Below are 17993 nucleotides of genomic sequence, written 5' to 3'. Positions count from 1 at the left end.
CCTACAATGAGCACTATGCACGTGAGACAGCGTGAGGAATGCCAAATGCCATGGCACTGCTTAAATGCTGCCAACAGGTACCACTGGAAAAAAACAACAACATCGCATGGAGGTTAGTATCTGAGGACAGAGTTTGATCCTTTGAACTGAAAGGACACGACGTTACCACTGTACACTGTTTGTTTTGCTGAGCACCCAAAGGCCTCTGCATTACGTCCACGTGGTAGCAATGGCAAGTGGTCGAGCAAGGCTGAGCCTACAATATCTCCAGTGTAACTGGAAATGGGACACAACGTACTAGGAAAGGAAAGGAAGGGAGGAATGGGAAGGCAGAATGGGAGCAACAGCAATGTGTGACATGGTTGCACACTGGAATCCTTTCAAGTTATTCCAAATCCTTTCAAATGCTTCTTCAAATAAGCAAAATCAGCTGTTCAAGGCCTGGGCCATGCCTATTATTCATTCAGGAACAGCAACTCATGTGTTTCATACGTAAAAATCTGGCATTTATTCAGAGTGGCTAAGAGAGCCCAATCCTCTGATCCTTTCCCTCCATAGGCATCTCAAAGGCTGCAAGTGTTTGGAGCCTGACTGCTCGCTTATCTTGAAGCCACACTCCTCCTGATAAGGAGGAGAAGTTACTCACAGTGGTTCAGCTGACTGTGGAGGAAGTCAGCAAGGGAACAGCTTACCAAGCTGCTTATTTCAGGAAGGGAATTTTTTTTTAATCCTCCTTGAAGCTTTTTCTTTGGAAATTAAAAGCTTTTTGGAGAAGCTGCACATCCTCTAAGCCTCGAAACTGAAGATATGAAAGTTTTTTTCCAAATCAGAAATGGCAGAAGTACAAAACTCAACAAGTCACCCTGAATTTGTGCAGGGTGATGTAACCTTTTTCCAACAGCACGCCTTTTGGTGTGATCTAGTATCTTTCTTAACCATCTTGGGGAATGATATCCTCACAGGCTCAATATATTCCTCTTCTGAAAATCATTAACAACTCTAAATAGTTTGAAATCAATGTGTTCATTCCAAATTAAAGGTCATTTTGCATAATAACAGTCCAACTCACCCTCTGTCCCAGAGCAGAGAACTTTTTTGATAGGAAAATGATAAACTTTTCACTTATTAACATTAATCATCATGAAAAAAGGGACACTGGTTGGGTCTGGTAATTGTTTAAGCCTGCATTAATGATCACTGCAAAAAGACAGAAGGAATAGAGTCATTTCAAGCTCAGATTTACCAAATCTTTTTAACACCTTTAGAAGCAAATTGCGTTTACACTGATGCACAGTGCCAGCACCATCTACTTTTAGTCTTAAATTAGTTTTAAGACTTTTTTTCAATCTTTACCCAGAACCACATGGTAAAATGACCTAAGAGTTGGGGGAAGGTACCCGGATACTACCTAGAAGCTTTGTATTTTGTTACCTGTAGCATCCACCTCATTGCTACTTGACTGACTACCCTCAGCCCAAACCAAAATGCTGCTGCTTTAGATCTCACCTGAAGGAAGGCAAACAAATCAGAGGCTGAGTGATAGAAAGGTTTTCAATTAAGACATTCTCAAATGCTGGAAGTGACTGTAAACCCCAACCTTTGGCTTAATTTTCTGGGCTTTCTCTTAGCCCACCTTGAAAGACACTTTTATGAGAAGAGAAAGTCTGCCACCTCTGCAGCTTACACTAGCTCACCTTGAACACGTGGAATGCTTCAAACTGAATGTTGGGGCTTTTATCTCGCAGCAAGTTCATCATCAGCTTCAGATTTTCTGGTTTGCTGATGTATTTTGTCATGATGGCAAAGTTGTGTCGGTCCAGGATCAATTCACCCAGCAACTATAGACACAATTACAAAAAAATCCATTTTTTTCAGTTCACCACATTATTTTTGAATGCAAAGAAAGCAGCAACAGATTTTAATGCTTGCCTAAGAGGTTTCAATGTCAGTACCTTTTTTAAAAAAAGTAACTAGATTTGTTATCATGCAGTGAGTTACTTAATGCCCAGTAATGCTCATCTTCTACATGCTACAGAGAGGGATCCCACATCTGGGCTGGATGTAATAGGAGTGGGTGTGAGCCAGCTAGGACAGAAGCAAGTGTAGTGCCGCTGTTCCACAAAGACACCTTCATTTCATTCGGATGTTACATCAACACGCCTACCTGGTCCCATCTGCAGGTCATGTCAGACTTGGTGGTGTAGCAGCAAGCAGCACCAGACAAACAGAGACTATCACATTGCTCTTAAGTTCATTTTAACCTACGTTCTGAACCAAAGTACAGATTTGAGGTCAGAGGAAAAATGATAGTGCTTGTTCCATAGAAACGGCCCAATGCTTCACCAGAGATCCAGTAAAGAAAAGACACAGTAAGCTCTTGTGCATTGTAAGAAGAGCATCCCGAACACTTATTTCTTTTTCATTAGAAACTATGCGGCTGCTCCATTGCCATACATGCATCTTTATATTCTGCATAACATGGAGTTCAAACTTAGGAGAAAAATGCTGAGACACTTGACTTTACCTTCAAAGATTGTCTCTTTGTTACGTAATTCTCAGAATGAAGGAGTTTTTCATAATCCTCGAAGATCTAGAGTAACAAGAAAACACAAATGCATCCAATTCATTTCCATCCTTCCTCCTCCAGGTCCTTCCCACCCCAGAGGAGCAGCAGAGGCCACAGTAGTGCCACCCTCTAACATTTCACTGCAGTGCCAGGCCCAGCTCTCGTGGCCTTTTTTCTCAGCTGGTTATCATGCAGTTATTGCATGATATGCCCAGGAACACTCCTCTTCCAAATACTGCAGAGGGGGATACCACATATGGGCTGGACGTAACAGGAGCTGGTGTGAGCCAACGAGGGCAGAAGTACGCCAGTGCCTGTAGCCTTCTCTTACAGGAGGGTGAATCTGCGGCCAGGACACGTGGGTGCAGCAGGTAACGTCCACTCACTCGTATCATGGCCATGACTTGCTGTGTGATTTAATGCAATACCCCAAATTGGTGACGGTGCATCCCATACTGGTGTATGCCAAAAGCTCCTTTTGTGAGGTGCCACCTCGCCCGCCTTCAGCACCCTCAGTTGTTAAAGCCGTTTGCCCAACGAGGGTCACTAGGAGCCAAGCACGTGCTGGCTTTTGCAGGATTGGGCCAAGGGAATCTTGTGGTCAAGAAGACTGAGAAAGAAGGCTACAATATGTTCAAATGATCTACCAAACAAGCAAAAAAATCCAACACTGCTGTCCAAGAATCATCTAAAAAAATGCTCACTTCCACAACTTACACTTAAAAATTTTAAATGTTAAATAAACCTAGAATAGGGACTGTTCCAGTGCAGTGCTTCAGTATTAAGAGAAAAGATTAGCAGAGACACTAATTTTGCTCCAGTTAAGCTGCATTTATGACTCAGCAATAAGAAACCCGATCTTTATTTAACCTTCTTGGTAACTCTAGAATGAAAGAAATAGTCTTCGGCCTTTTCACTTTGGCAATGAAATAAAGAATACCTCAGGTAACATGAGAACATAACCTGTAGTCTAATGCCACGATCCGTATCAGTCCAATTTTAGTTGATTCCAACAGAATTTTTCTGACCCACATTTGGTTCAAAACCGAGCCAAAAAAGCAAAGTGAAAAATGGCAGCTAACCAAGGGACTAATTGCCTTCAGATGGTAAGAGGAATACTCACACCTCAGTCCTCCATTTAGGTACATGCAATTTCCAGTAATGCTTAAACTTCTGCCAGTAACTCTTCTCCTCTGTCCCAAAGTATTATAAAAGAGCTCTGGTATGGCCCTATTGGTGCTGGAACATCACCAAACTGTTTAAAAGCGTGCACATTTTTTTCCCCATGACCTATCTACATACAAAGTTTACAGTTGCAGTCACAAATGAGGAGATACGATGCACACAGAGAGGAATAAAACTTGCTTTTAAGCCATGAGTTCTCCTGAAACCTTGGTGCGTGTCCCCAGGTGTGTGTAGAGGGGGTACCTGTATTTCAAACGCCACGCGAGGATTCTGCTTTAGTAAAAGCAATGTTTAGTTTTGTAGTCATATGTGCCTATTTTATGTGGAGCGTGAAACCCTCTGCTATTGAAAATGCACTTTTTCCAGCTAAGCACGAACAGATTCTAAAACAATTCTTCTGCATTTATACTTACCACATCATAATTTTGTTCCAGAAATTCTGCTACCAACAATTTGTGTCGTGTTAACAAGTCCTGGGGAAGAACAGAGAAAGGTCACCTGAGAGAGTGTGCTCATTTGATTGTCCCTTGATTCTCGAATGTTTTATAGCATTTTTGACCAAGTCATCTTTTAGAAGGTATTTATAACATGATTTCTATAGACAGAAAGCATTTAAAAACAATACTGTATTGTGTGTTTAGCAGAATTTTAAGGAGAACCCAGTTAATGCTAACAGAATCAATATAAAACTATTCTAACACTCTTTTTACTCTTTCTTTATATTCCTTTTCCCTCCCACCTTTTCTTACAGCCATCGGTCATAGTGCACAGTACTTACAATAAACTGGGGTACGGGAAAGGAAGAACGTAAATTAACGCCCTATGGAGGGATCAGCTATGGTCCCAATGCCAAAAGTGATCTACGTGCTACCTCACAGATGGAGATTACGTTAAACTGGGTCAACTGCTATTGCTCATCTCCAAGAATACAACAAAGATGATGCAAATTCAAATGTTGTATATGTACATTTATTTAATTAAAGCCTAAAAGTTAGGCACCAATCTAGGCTAGCCATCCAGGCTCGCTCCACAGCCACTCCCTCCCCAGAAAGGGATTTTGGGTAGGTGGGATGAATCCCTTCTGCAGCTCTTTTTCTGCCCAAAATGGGATTACTGACACAAGCAGTAGCAGACCTTTTAGACAGCTGGATGGGATGCCTCCTCTGCTAAAAGGCCAGCTAATTAAAATTTAAATTAAAGCAACCTCTCCCACAGAATGGGAATGCTGGTGCTTAGCGAGAGAGATGCAAATGTTCAGCTCTAGAAGAAATCAAAGCTCTTTACTGGATGAATAGCTATGAAATGAAGTGGCCAGTTTGAGGCATTTAAGTTTTATTTTTATCGTACTGCCTCTTTGAAAACATAATACTGATCACAATAAATGCCTGATGAAGTCCATTCAAGTAAATATTTTTTTGGTGAATCAGTTTCTGCTATCTTTTTCATTATCTTTTCCTTCATTTCCCTACCCAGTCAGAGACTGAACCTGATGAGTAACTGAAGCAGATGCACAGACACATCCTCTACAGCATCACAAATAAAAGAAATCCTTTACATACTAATCCTTTAATTTATTTTTGCCATCAATTATAAGAGGAATGGAGAGTGCTATAAAATCCAGTGCATGTTTTTAATACATTCCTTTATTTAGCAGGACTGCAATGATAGCAGTTTAAAAGGCCGAGTGCAAAAAACATGATTTCACGAGCTTTTATTCCGGGCACTTAGGAGGCAAGTGCAACATTTTTCAATAGGGGGCACAAACGGAATATAATCCAAAATGAGTTTTTCATAGAAAATCATGAGAGAGCGTGGAGCAGCAGTATTCAATCAGCATCTTTCCCACTGCTGCTTGTGCCCTCCACAGCCAACGAGATCTTTAAATACAAGCCATTTTCCTCTGCATTTTTAACAGCTCTGTTTCCTCTCTGCAGTGCACCTGGATGAATTTAATTAAGAAGTACATCTCCAGATCATCAAAAATTCCAATACTTCCCCCTACTATAAGTGTCCTCAGACTTCAATACACATTTCATTAAGCCCTCCTCTGGTGCATAGACTATCCAAGGCTTTCAGCTCTGAATCAGACACCCCGGTAGCAACACTACAAACCCAACACGGGGGCAACAGAACTGAAAACATGAATTCAGTAATCCAGCCAGTGAGCAATCATAGCACTTATTTTTATGGTATTAGAAATGAGGTAGCTCCATATTTCACGATTCAATTGCTTCCGCATCACTTCTTGCTGTTCCAGCTATTCAGAGTAACACACAAATAGGAGATGAGACGAGCAGCTGGTTTATTTCCAGAACTGACCATGTATCGGGTGCTAAGAGGCAATTACAAAAAAAATAAAATAGGCAGTTTATAGATTTTCCCCAAGCATTTTAAAAGGTGATTTCTGACCTATGTCTGAAGACTAACTGCCCTCATACTTCTCTCTTTCCAATGCACGTAAGGATGCAGAATCCTATTTTTAAATCCTGCTAAAAATACTTCTGTCCCCTGTGAACCGAGTGTAAGTTCCACAACTTTAGATCTGTGGACAACATCAATCCCTCTTTTTTTGGGAGGGGTGCAGCAGTCTGCGGTCCCTGCCGCAGCTTAACTGACCCTTGTCCCCATCCTGCCTCCTGGTTGGGGTGAAGACCGTCCATCACCAACAACACACTCTGCTGTCGTGCTCAAAGCAAGACCTGGAGAAAAGATGCAGATCTCTTCTGTCAAGCTGGGAACAGAGTCCAGGAGCACGTTTTCTGACCAGAGACAAATACTCTTCCAAGCATAGGATAAAATGCCAGAGACAGAAGATTTAAATATCTCAGTTATGTTGCATTTTTACACAGTCCTACACTGTACTTTTACTTGTCTGTGTTCCTCTGCTACTTCCACTTCCATAACATGTACCTAATGAACACAGGACAGCGCAACTTCAAATAATTGAAAGATGCTGCTATTGATTACTGGGTGGTTTGAATTGGTAATCCTGCTCAACTCATTACTGAAGAATGCAATGTTATCTCCATTATGCAAATCTTTACCCCATTCTGTAGGTCAGTAAAAACCAAGGCCAGGTTTCAGTATGCATTGAATAGCTGAGCTGAACCCTAACATTCCTTACAGTCTTTCCTAAGGCCTATCTAATTGTGTTTCTAATTAGCTTTGAGAGGACAGAATAAACAATGTGTTTCTATGACAGCAAGGAACCCAGTGATAGAAGAAAAAAGGAGTTACGTCTGTATTTAGAAGAGTCTTTACCTGAAAAGGATTTTCCCCAGCTTTCTTCAATTACTTTTCAGAAATAAATTAATCTTCCCTGTACATTAAACTCATAGGCACCAAATTTTGCTCAAAGACTATACTAGCACCTTCAGGGAAAGATGATAGTCACATACAAACTCCAGGAAATCTGGCAAGCTTCACCCAACTTAATTTTTAATACAACACAGACTCTATACAGAGTCTATGCAGTGCTTCCACCTACTTAGCTTGTAGCAGTATGATCCTTACACTGAACCATGAGTCACAAAAGTAAGCATATGAATACATTGTAAAATAATTAGCAGGCATGGCATTAATCTAAACTTGACTGCTGAACTCAGAAGGGACAGCAAAAGTTACAAGGATTTCAAAAGTGAGTTTTAAATGATTCATTCTATTTATTGGTGTGGTCCTGATGGGTAGTGGTTTTGTCTCTGGGGGCAGGCTTGGGGATGAGTGGCTGGTGAGCTGCCTTACAGAGAAAGACCTGGGGGTGTTGGTCGACAGCTGGCTGAACATGAGCCAGCAATGTGCCCAGGTGGCCAAGAAGGCCAACAGCATCCTGGCCTGTATCAGCAATAGTGTGGCCAGCAGGACCAGGGCAGTGATCGTCCCCCTGTACTCGGCAGTGGTGAGGCTGCACCTCGAGTGCTGTGTTCAGTTCTGGGCCCCTCACTCCCAGAAAGACCTTGAGGTGCTGGAGCGAGTCCAGAGAAGGGCAACGAAGGTGGTGAAGGGTTTGGAGCACAAGTCTGATGGGGAGCGGCTGAGGGAGCTGGGGGTGTTTGGTCTGGAGAAGAGAAGGCTGAGGTGAGACCTGATTGCTCTACAACTCCCTGAAGGGAGGTTGTAGCGAGGTGGGGGTTGGTCTCTTCTCCCTGCTAACGAGCGACAGGACAAGAGGAAACAGCGTCAAATTGCGCCAGGGGAGGTTCAGGTTGGACATTAGAAAGAACTTCTTCACTGTTAGAGTCGTTAAGCATTGGAACGGGCTCCCCAGGGAGGTGGTGGAGTCACCATCCCTGGAGGTGTTCAAAAAACGTTTAGATGTGGCGCTTCAAGACATGGTTTAGTGGGTTTAGCGGGCATGGTGGCATCAGGTATACGGTTGGACTTGATGATCTTTGAGGTCTCTTCCAACCATAATGATTCTATGATTCTATAAGGTAGGGAGAGAAAAAGGTTATGCATTTTACAAGAACTGTATGTAAAACATGATTAATTTGAGTTTTAAATGGTTGCATAAAAGACCTTGGGTTATCAAGATGAAGAACATTAGTGAAATGTAAATCTGATTGAATTAAAGATTCTTTGCAGACTTGAACACCGTTGTGAATCCTGTTACAATCAGACCAAAGATTAATTATATCTTTCACTGAACAATAAAAAAGCCACCCAGTTTAAAGGCAACACAACATTCAGCGATGACTACTGATGGGGTGCCATTTTTGACACAATGATACGATGCAGGCATCAAATAATTTACCTTGAATGTAGCAAAGGCATCAGAAGCTATATCAAACGTTGACATTTCCACATATTTAAAAAAGTCTCTGAACTGTTCCGAAAAAAGTATGATTTTGGCCAAGGGTTCATGCCGGATGCACTCTCTCAGCATAATTCCACAGCGTAAGGCAATATTTGGGGATTCGTATCTACAGAATGAAAAGAAACAGAAAAGATAAAAATGTAGAAGAATAAAGATGAACGGGCACTTTTCCAGCAACGGGGAACTTTGTCGCATAGGGAACGCGTGCGCCAGAGGGGACACAACACGCGGATGGCAGCTCCCGGCTGCAGCACCATACCCAGCTTCAGGACCTCGACCCAAAGCTAAGGAGCAGACGCACAGATAAGGCTGCCAGCCTTTCCCATCGCAAACCTTTGCCTTCGCAAGCCAAAACACATTTCGGTGTAAGTGTGCATGACACCTCCTCTCTGCGGAAAGACTGTGGGGAGTGTGTAACGTTTCAACAGAGCTCCTTCACCCTTTTAGATTTATATAAAAGCAAAGCTTGTACAATATAACAATCTCCCTTTTCAGATTTAATTCTGAGCTCCTCGGTGTATCCAGGAAAAATATAACATCTCATGACCATCATCACCTCCCACTCTCTCTTCTGGAGAACGTCGCTCTAGAATATTAATGTCTAATGAGGAAGGTAGGAAGAGTCCATTCAGGTACTCTACACAGGATTAAGCTTTCTGTAGCTCTGAAGATCTTTTTTGCAGTTTAGGAGGAATTCTGCTCAATCCCTCCTCTGCAGAGGTTACGACTTTGTTCAGGAGACAAGTATTCGTTCCTCAAGTTACAATCCTGTTATGGCACACAGATTGCAATAGCCAGGAGCCAGCACACTTCTCGATCTTGGAGAGGGAGGGAGGGGGGAGGCAATTCAGATAATCTTCTATTTCTATAACGTCTTGATTTCTTTAAAGCTGAAATTAATCTGAAACAAAACTGTTGGAAACAGATTTTTTTTTTTTTTTTTTTTTTTAAGATGAAAGGATGAAATCCAGCAGTCAGGACGGACTTAAAATGAACTTCTTCCAGCAATCTTCAGTGATGTGAAAGTGGTGAAGTCCAAGGGGACAGAAAGCACGCTCTGTTTCAGTAAGATGGTTATACTATATCAAAACTGTGTATTATCACCCAGAGCTTATCAGCATCATTTTTCTTTTGCACAATTAATTCCTATCACTAGGCCAAAAGAGGAAAAAAAAAAAAAAAAAGAAAAAAAGAAAAACACAAAATGCCATCTGTGCTGTAAGTGAGTGGGCCCTCAAATTTACCACCAGCTTGCAATTTAAAAGAATGGTAGTGTTTTGCGAGCATACCAGAGCTGCATACTTCAACCTGAATGTCAACAATAGTTGGCTTAATGAAAAATGAATTACTATTCCAAACGGGCAAATGAAACTTCCCACCCTCAAGGAAATGCAAGCACTCAAGCCCCTATTTGTTTCCTGTTGGGAAACATTTGCAAATGTGAATTTATAACTCTTTAGACAACAGAAATTCACTGATTTTTCCCATTAAGGCATACTTCTCCTCAGCTCCATTAACAGGAATACTAATTTTCAAGGAAAAAGAGGCGGAGTTGCTCCTAGGAGTGCAGCCAGGAAAATATTTAATAGTTGGCCAAGTAATATTTTGGTTGGAATAAAAGCAAATTACATTGTTTCCAGCACAATAACTTTTTAAAACATAAGTATCAACAGAATCATTCTTAGTCAAATGCTCCATTAGCTGGAAGTGGGTTATGGACCTTTGGCTGTTCACATAAGTGAGGGAAGTTGGGTTTGGCTCCTGGAATATGCCTGCAAGAAGTTTCCAGGTTGCCCAGTCATAACTGGCATGTTCTCTGCACCCACACTTACACGCAAAGCCAGCAGGCAGGAATGAGAGAAATGTGTTCAAAATCACTTCTAATGAGCAATTAGTGCTCTGGGCTGATGTATTCCTGCAGCAGAAAAAAAAAAATATTGTGTTCTTCTCTGTTGAGATGAACTTACAAACTAAAGAAATCCCCACATACTGACTACTGGGGGCAACTAGAAAATGAAATAATGGACTTGAAATATTTCAAAACTCTTATTGTGGAGGCTGAAAGAGGCAAGACTGAGAGCAGAGATGCATCTCAGTGCAAAGGGAATCATACTTGCATGGCTAGAGCACAGGCAGGAGAATAGGAAGGCATCGAGCCTGGGAGACACAAGGTCTTGACAAACAGCGATATTCTGATCTGATTTTACACTAACTTTATCCTTATATAAACTCAAGGGGAATTCTGCAACCTCAGCCCATATACCATTAAAGCTTTAACTGCACTGTGATACGAAGAGGTCATCACAAAACAGATCGGGGCAGTGACTAAGTATGTTACAGATAGCATGTGGCATGATATATTTTCACAAAGAAGCTTATACATTTGTCACTTGGGAGAGACAAGGCAAGTGACACTAACTGCAAGTCCTCTACAGTCACTGTAGTAGAGTGAAAATAATTTGAATTATAAAGCACCAAGGTTATTTCTGGACTAATGCAATATGCTGACACCAGAGAAAAAATTTGACGCAAATATATCCGGTAGCCTACACACACCAAACATTGTCTTCATCTGAAATCCAACTCATACAGAAAGCCTGCACACACAGAAAATAAGATATTATTAAAGCAAGTCCTCATGCAGCAGGAAGGTCAATTCACCTACCAAAAAAAAGGAAAAAAAAAAAAGTAGTGAACTATGTGCTGTATGTTTTCCTGAAGCCGAGAAGCTGGAAGGAAGCAGCCAACAAGTAAAACGAAGCCTAAAAGGTAAGAACGGTTATCTCAAGCTGGCAGCGCCGCTGGAGTATTAGGCAGGAAACGCTGGGCGGGAGCTCCGATTCAGGATCCTTCCCACTCAACAGAGCTTACATTATGCAATGAAAAAGCAACCTTTTGTTGATGCTGTTGGGAACTGATTGTCAGGGGGCAGAGGAAATTTTGCATCCAATACAAGTAAAACAATGACAAGCCTTCACAATAGTCCTGGGCTGCTTCTTTTGTAGTCATGGTAGAAATTTTTTTTTTTCTCTCCAGATAATGTTGTATAACAAACACTGAATGGTACAAGCCAGCCAAATCCACTTTCCTCTCCTTTTAGCAGATTTTGATGTCATATATTTCATTTAGCATTAAATAAATATGAAAACGTGTCCTCAAGTCACATTTTCAACTGCTGGTGTCTAACATGAAGTGCGTGTTTCCCAGTCGCATAGCTGGTTGCGTACAAGCACCGCACACTGCCGGCATGCAGCAAGCTCCATGTTCAGGGCCCTACCCTTGCTGTAGGCACATATTTTGAGTATCATTTTTAGATGGTCCCAGCAGCAGTACGTAGGCAGGTAAGGCAGCATCACATTTGACATCATGACGTTTTTCTGTAGCAGCTGCTGAGATACCATCAGGGCTGGATAGGACTGTTTTCTGGACTACTGCTGATGAATTCAATAGCACTTTCTAACAAGAAACTCCAGAAATGGCAATTCTGATACAGTGCAGTGCTGCGGAGAGATAGCCAAGAAATCAAGAACAAGGAGCCTGAGGACCAAACCAACACAGACACAATGCTGCATGCAGCAGCAATCTCCAAAAAAGCACCTAAGTGATTCCATTTAAGTACATCCACTGGCTCAGGTCACCTACAGTAACATGTCTGTCAGAGCATATACGCATAACACAAAACCTTTACTATTATCTTAATATTCTTGGTTGTTACAGATGCCAAAGTATATCTGGGCCATGATCCAAAAATATTTTTTAGCTTTAAATAAAACCCAGACATATGGTAGCGATACATGCGCAATGTGCAAAAACAAAATGAGTGAAAAAGTGAAAAAGCAAAGACAGAGAAAAGGGAAGACAATGATTGTGTCTATACATGAAATTGAAAACAGTTGTACAACTTAATGACCACTGACAGAATTATCATCACTGTCCTGAAACTACTAGTTTGAGGTTTATATAAAAGGTGAATTTTAATGAACCAATGAAACCAAAATCCATCTAACTAGCTTACTGGTTTCCTTTCTGAGGAAGCTGGTGTTTAGGACCACAAAACAAATCAAGAGTTTCACAATTAAAGCCAAATCACCACAAATCACTATAGTTGTAAGAGCAAGACCTAGCTTAGCCCAGCCACCTGCCTGGGCTTCCCACCTGCCCGGGCTGCGAGGAAGGCAGCGGGTCCACACCTCCTCCTATTGCAGCAACCAAGAGCTTTGCTGCCACGTTCAACCACAAGCTCACAGTTCTTGAAATCCCTGGTACTGACTAGTTTTCTCGGCTACTTTTTTCTCTACTCAGCTGTGCTGGAATGTGGCAAATTTTGAAGGAAATAACTATTTTAGGGGACTCCCATGTCTGTCCCTCTCCTGGCTCAGGTCTGCCCCTGGGAGAGGGAGGAGGCTGGCTGATGGGAACTCTACCCTTGGGGCTGCAGCCTTCTCATGCACAGTCTTAGATGGTGCTTAAGTATCTTCCTAAATTTGGCTGTGGATCAAACGGTAAAAATGCAAATCTTCAACCTCAAGAGCAAGAAAGACACATTAAAAAATTCATTCTCTTAAGAACCATTAGTTTAAAAGGCTTATATCGTGTTTTTGAACAGCTGTTACTAGTGTGGCCATACAACTGCTGTGAGAGTCCACGTTGTTTCATACTGATAAGCTAATAAATGCACTTATTTCTACATCAGTTATTTAATCCCAATCACATATATTCTCCTTTCCTTAGGGAAAAATAATCAAAATCCTCAAGTCAAAAGAAAATTGAGAAGAAAACAGTAGACTTTAAGGGCTGGAAAAGCAAAGCTGCTTGCTGAACAGAGGGTGCTTTTAGTCAAAAGTAAAGGGGACAGAAACCTCAAGAGTTTTAGGCCAACACTTGTGCACTCCTGAATACAACTGCAGCTGATGTCCTCTCCACACAGCAGCCTACTCCCCCTCCTTGGCCAACTTACCTTGTGAACCACCGGGCTATAACTGAGCACTGACCCCCTCAAAGGTTAAAAGAAAGAAAAAAAAAAAAAAGATTTAATGCTGAAAATTGTGGAGTTCGTTACAGAATTAATTTAAAGTTGAAGTTCACATGTGGCTACAAGCATTGGAGAACTCCATCCCACAGACACAACTGTTCTTTTTATACATTTTTGCTTCTCTCTGTTCTACCACACAGTGGTCCAGTTTGACTCCAGTTATTTACAGACACCACTGTAAGTCACTCCTGCAACGCAAAAAGGTCTAAATGAAACTCAGCGGTTGTCAACAATGCTATACAAGAGTTTAGGGCAAAAACTGAAGTACACATCATGTTGGGAGCAGTCAAAAACAATCAGCACGTAATTATTGCAAAATGAAGTTTGGTGAAGAAATAACAGCCAAATAAAATAATCCAGTCATTTAAAAGTATACAGTTAAGTAGAAAGAAAGTCAATATGAAAGAAACAAAATAAGAAATCTGGAACAAAATCTGAAAATCCTTTTTTTTTTTTTTTTTTTAAACTAAAAGTGAGAAAGTAGGTGAACTGCAATGCCAACATGTTCCAGGCAATGGTCTTTAACGAAAATCAAATTAAAGCACCCACCCTTTTAGAAGCGTGAATAGGATATGCGGATGGGCACTAATGTATTCCACAGTAGGGCTGCGTGTGCCAATTTGTCTTCTCAAGATGTTGTTAAATATCTGGGAAACATCCTTTTTGCCCTGTTAAAGAAGCAAAATATATCTTCAAGTAGAAAAACATGAACAAACAACCATTTACTATAATGTCCATTTAAAGTAGAAATGAAATTGAAAACAAAACAATTTCGAGGGCTCTCCACATTCCCACCACCTCATACGTGCTGTTTCTTCAACGCTGCAAGAAGGCTTCCTCCGTCGGATGGCTCTGAAGACTACCGATCCCCCCACTCCCATTTACATCTCTCTCTAAATGAAGATGTGCATCTCCCTTATTCTGTCAAGCAAGTCCCCGGCTATCTTAAATAGCAACATGAAAGTACCAAAAAAGCAAGCCACCACCCTGAGCCAAGCATGCTTTTGCAGTGTGTACTATCGCTCCCACAGCCTCCAAATTTAAGTTGTCAAGCTAATACCAAATACATCGCCCCATAGCTCAGACTTACAAAACTAAAGTTTTTCATTTTTCAAACGCAATCAACACCAAGTGGGATTGCACTTTTGAAAATCAGGGTTAAATTTAAGACTGCGCCCATTATTTCACCATAAAGAATCAAATAATTACTATTGATAAAATGGCTGCATCACATACATATCTTAGTCGTAACTAAGATGGGAAGGACCCTCCACTTTGTCCTAATTTTCTTTTATAGACACACATTTGCACAATCACGTTTTGTCTTTGAATGTTTCCCCGTGCGAACAGCTTTTCAGAAGGTCCTTCCAAATTATATTGTATTCAACCACAGGGTTTGCCAATACATCTTGCATTGTAAGTCCTCTTTCTCCCCGGGCCACAGGAGACACATTGACGTGTGAAATTCATGGAGAGGGGAGACGGCCGCACTAATGATCAGTAACCAAGGCACTGGGTCAACAGGGGGTCACTATGCACAGGGCAAGTGAAAGCAAAAGGTTACTTATAATCTGTACATGCTCACTGATCTGTCTCCAGAGGACAAACATTCCTTGGCGGATAAAATATTGAACGTTTGAAGCCAAGGAGCAGATAGTTTCACACAGAGGGAAATTCCCTGGTTTCACCTCTACAAATAAATCACTGCTGAGAAACACAAAATATTCTGCTTTCCTACTCATTCCAACCCAGCTGGCTTGGAGACTCAGGGAAATAAATAAGAGAATCACATCAGAGCAGGCCAGTCCATCTGCCTTTTGACCTTTGGGCATTCTCTTAATTAGGCTAATTCTTTATAAAGTCATCCCATTCTCCCCTATCTTTACAACCCCCATAACATATGTCTGGAATCCCGTGATCCCCAGCGGCTTCAGCAGTTACTCCAAGACAAAAACAATCCAGACAGAGAAGAGCTGTTGAAAGGGCGAGGTGAAAATGGCCAAAAATTAAGTGATCCTCTCTGCTATGCCAAATTTTATATTAGTTACTTAATATTAGGTGCACTGAGGCCTTATATCCAATAGCAGAGGGGAAATACATACATATCTATATATATCTCAGAGAGGAGATAGATAGATAGATATAAAAAGAAAGAGATATCTCCAATTATATCCAATTTTCTAGAGACCAGTGACGGTGAAATAGAAGTTAGTCTCTCTGGGTTCTCCTGGAGAGAATGAAGGCAGATAGGAGGGAACCAAGGCAGACTTCCCTCACCACCAGACATCTATAAAAATTGCAGGAATATTTTTGCAACACTTCTTACATGGATGTGTGATTCAATTTTGCCTTATAATGAAATACATATGGCCACTGAAGCACAAGGTAAGGCAGCATGGAGAGAAAGTGGCTAGACAAGAACAAAAAAAAAAAAGCAAAGGATGCCATTATATAGTAACAAAATGCATGATACCTATACCTTAAGTTAGCTCCTGTTTCAGGACAAAGTAAGGGAAAGCTTCTAACATCACCAGTCCTAGGCTTGTGGCTGTTTCCTGCCTCTTTTTAGTGACTTTACAGCTTGTGATCCTTTAAGCTTACACACAGTTAGTAACATTTGGTTTTTTAGTTGACTTCTTCTGTATGCACACTTCCCTCAGTTCTTCCAACAATCAACAAAACCAACATATTTTAAATTTCCAAAAATCCAGTCTGATCTTGATTCTGGGCTCCTGCCCAAACCCAACTTTAGTGCTTTGTAACAAGATCATCACCAAAATTATATCTTGTTTCTTGAGTGACAGAAGCAATAAACCCGTGTTTTCTATAGATGTGTGATGGAGGTGTGCAAGTCTCCCCTACACGCACGCCCACCCCCAGCCACACATGCTGTAAGTGTACTGGCAAATGAAACACAAATGAGACAGGACTTGAGTCGGTGGTCCTGCCTTTTTCTTGGTGGGGGCATTAACTCTGGTCTTGTTCCTCTAAACAGCCATCAAGTTTCATGAAGTTGTTGAAAACACATCTTCAAAGGGAAGTACAGCTGTGCAACATCAGGATCAAAGTGGGCAGCGGGGTTGGTGAGGAGGGAACAGGGAGTCAGGACAAAACAAATTAACCTACATAAACATTATTGCCTTCAGAAATCACATTTTCAAGTAATTTATGATTTTGCTTTCTACCATTACATACAGATCAAAAAGTTAATTTGCTTGTTATAGAGTGATGAAATTGCTTGTTCAACAAAGAAACCTAAATGCCAGCTGTGGCCACCAATATAACAAAATGGAAGCAGAAAAGTTGATAAACTGAAAAAGTTAGTGGGAACATGAAGAGAAAAGAGCACATGCTGTTACTATCCTCTTGTTCAGTGACATTTTGTTTCTACTGTTTTGCCAAAGAGTATGTATAACAGCTTTGCTAAATGACTGAAAAGGTTTTATCATGGAAAAATCTATTTTGCAGTAAGAGTTATTAGAATTGTTTGCAATAACAGTAAATCAGCAACAGATTAGGTATTTCATTCAGTGCTTGCATTTGAAGACTCTGCGTTCAATATCTCCATACAGAATTTTTTGTCTGACAAAAGCAATACAGACTGTCAGGTAACTAAAAAAAATGCAGTAGTTTCCCATTTGTGGTGTATATGCTAACAGTATCTTCTCCTCCCCCTACTCTTCTTTTCTTAAAAACAAATAAATAACTTACTAGATTTTTAGGGTTTGGGGTTGTTAGTTTGGTTTGGGTTTTGGTTTTTGTAATTAAGACAATTAGCAGTAACTAGGGGTGGCAGGGAGAAGACAAATGAAAGGATCTCATTAAATTCTAGTATATATAGTGGTGTATATGCTAACAGTATCTTCTCCTCCCCCTACTCTTCTTTTCTTAAAAACAAATAAATAACTTACTAGATTTTTAGGGTTTGGGGTTGTTAGTTTGGTTTGGGTTTTGGTTTTTGTAATTAAGACAATTAGCAGTAACTAGGGGTGGCAGGGAGAAGACAAATGAAAGGATCTCATTAAATTCTAGTATATATATATATAAAAAAAACTCCTGAACTTAAGACCTGAGGAAGAGTAAGAGAACTCCACTAACAACATTTTCAAAAATTAATACTAAATAAATAAATCAGTCCCTTGAATCCTGGCTTTACTGGGGGTGGAGGGAAGAGAGGGAAAAAGAAAACATAAATCTCCCATCATTCCTCCTTTTCATTCATTTACAAAATGGAAAGAAAAGTAAAGCAACAACAGAGAAAACTTCCACAAGAAAGTAACTCCCACAAACGGTGGCTCTGAGAGTATCAGGCGATCTCTCCAGGGAACTGATTTTTAAATTTGGCGGCCACCCTGCCCTATACATTGGGTACTGCTCCTCCTTCAGACCCCAGTGGC

General features: G+C 40.9%; 1 protein-coding gene across 1 annotated transcript in view; it reads right to left on the bottom strand.

Moving 5' to 3' along the window:
• The window catches only part of LOC104164423 (calcium-binding protein 39-like), a 20564-nt gene extending 6298 nt beyond the window's left edge, over positions 1–14266 (bottom strand). Inside the window, exons 1-5 of the mRNA XM_009703748.1 lie at positions 14146–14266; positions 8502–8670; positions 4165–4224; positions 2525–2590; positions 1695–1838 (exon numbers count right to left, since the gene is read on the bottom strand). Of these exons, the coding sequence (XP_009702050.1) occupies positions 1695–1838; positions 2525–2590; positions 4165–4224; positions 8502–8633 (402 nt within the window). The 5' untranslated portion in view covers positions 8634–8670; positions 14146–14266. The remainder of the gene's footprint in view (positions 1–1694; positions 1839–2524; positions 2591–4164; positions 4225–8501; positions 8671–14145) is intronic.
• Between the last annotated feature and the right edge of the window lie 3727 nt (positions 14267–17993).

Source organism: Cariama cristata, unplaced genomic scaffold, assembly GCF_000690535.1.
Source record: "Cariama cristata isolate BGI_N322 unplaced genomic scaffold, ASM69053v1 scaffold727, whole genome shotgun sequence".
In the NCBI taxonomy this organism is placed as follows: domain Eukaryota; kingdom Metazoa; phylum Chordata; class Aves; order Cariamiformes; family Cariamidae; genus Cariama; species Cariama cristata.
The sequence above is the reverse complement of the archived record's forward strand: the minus strand, read 5'-3'. Positions and strand labels throughout refer to the sequence as shown.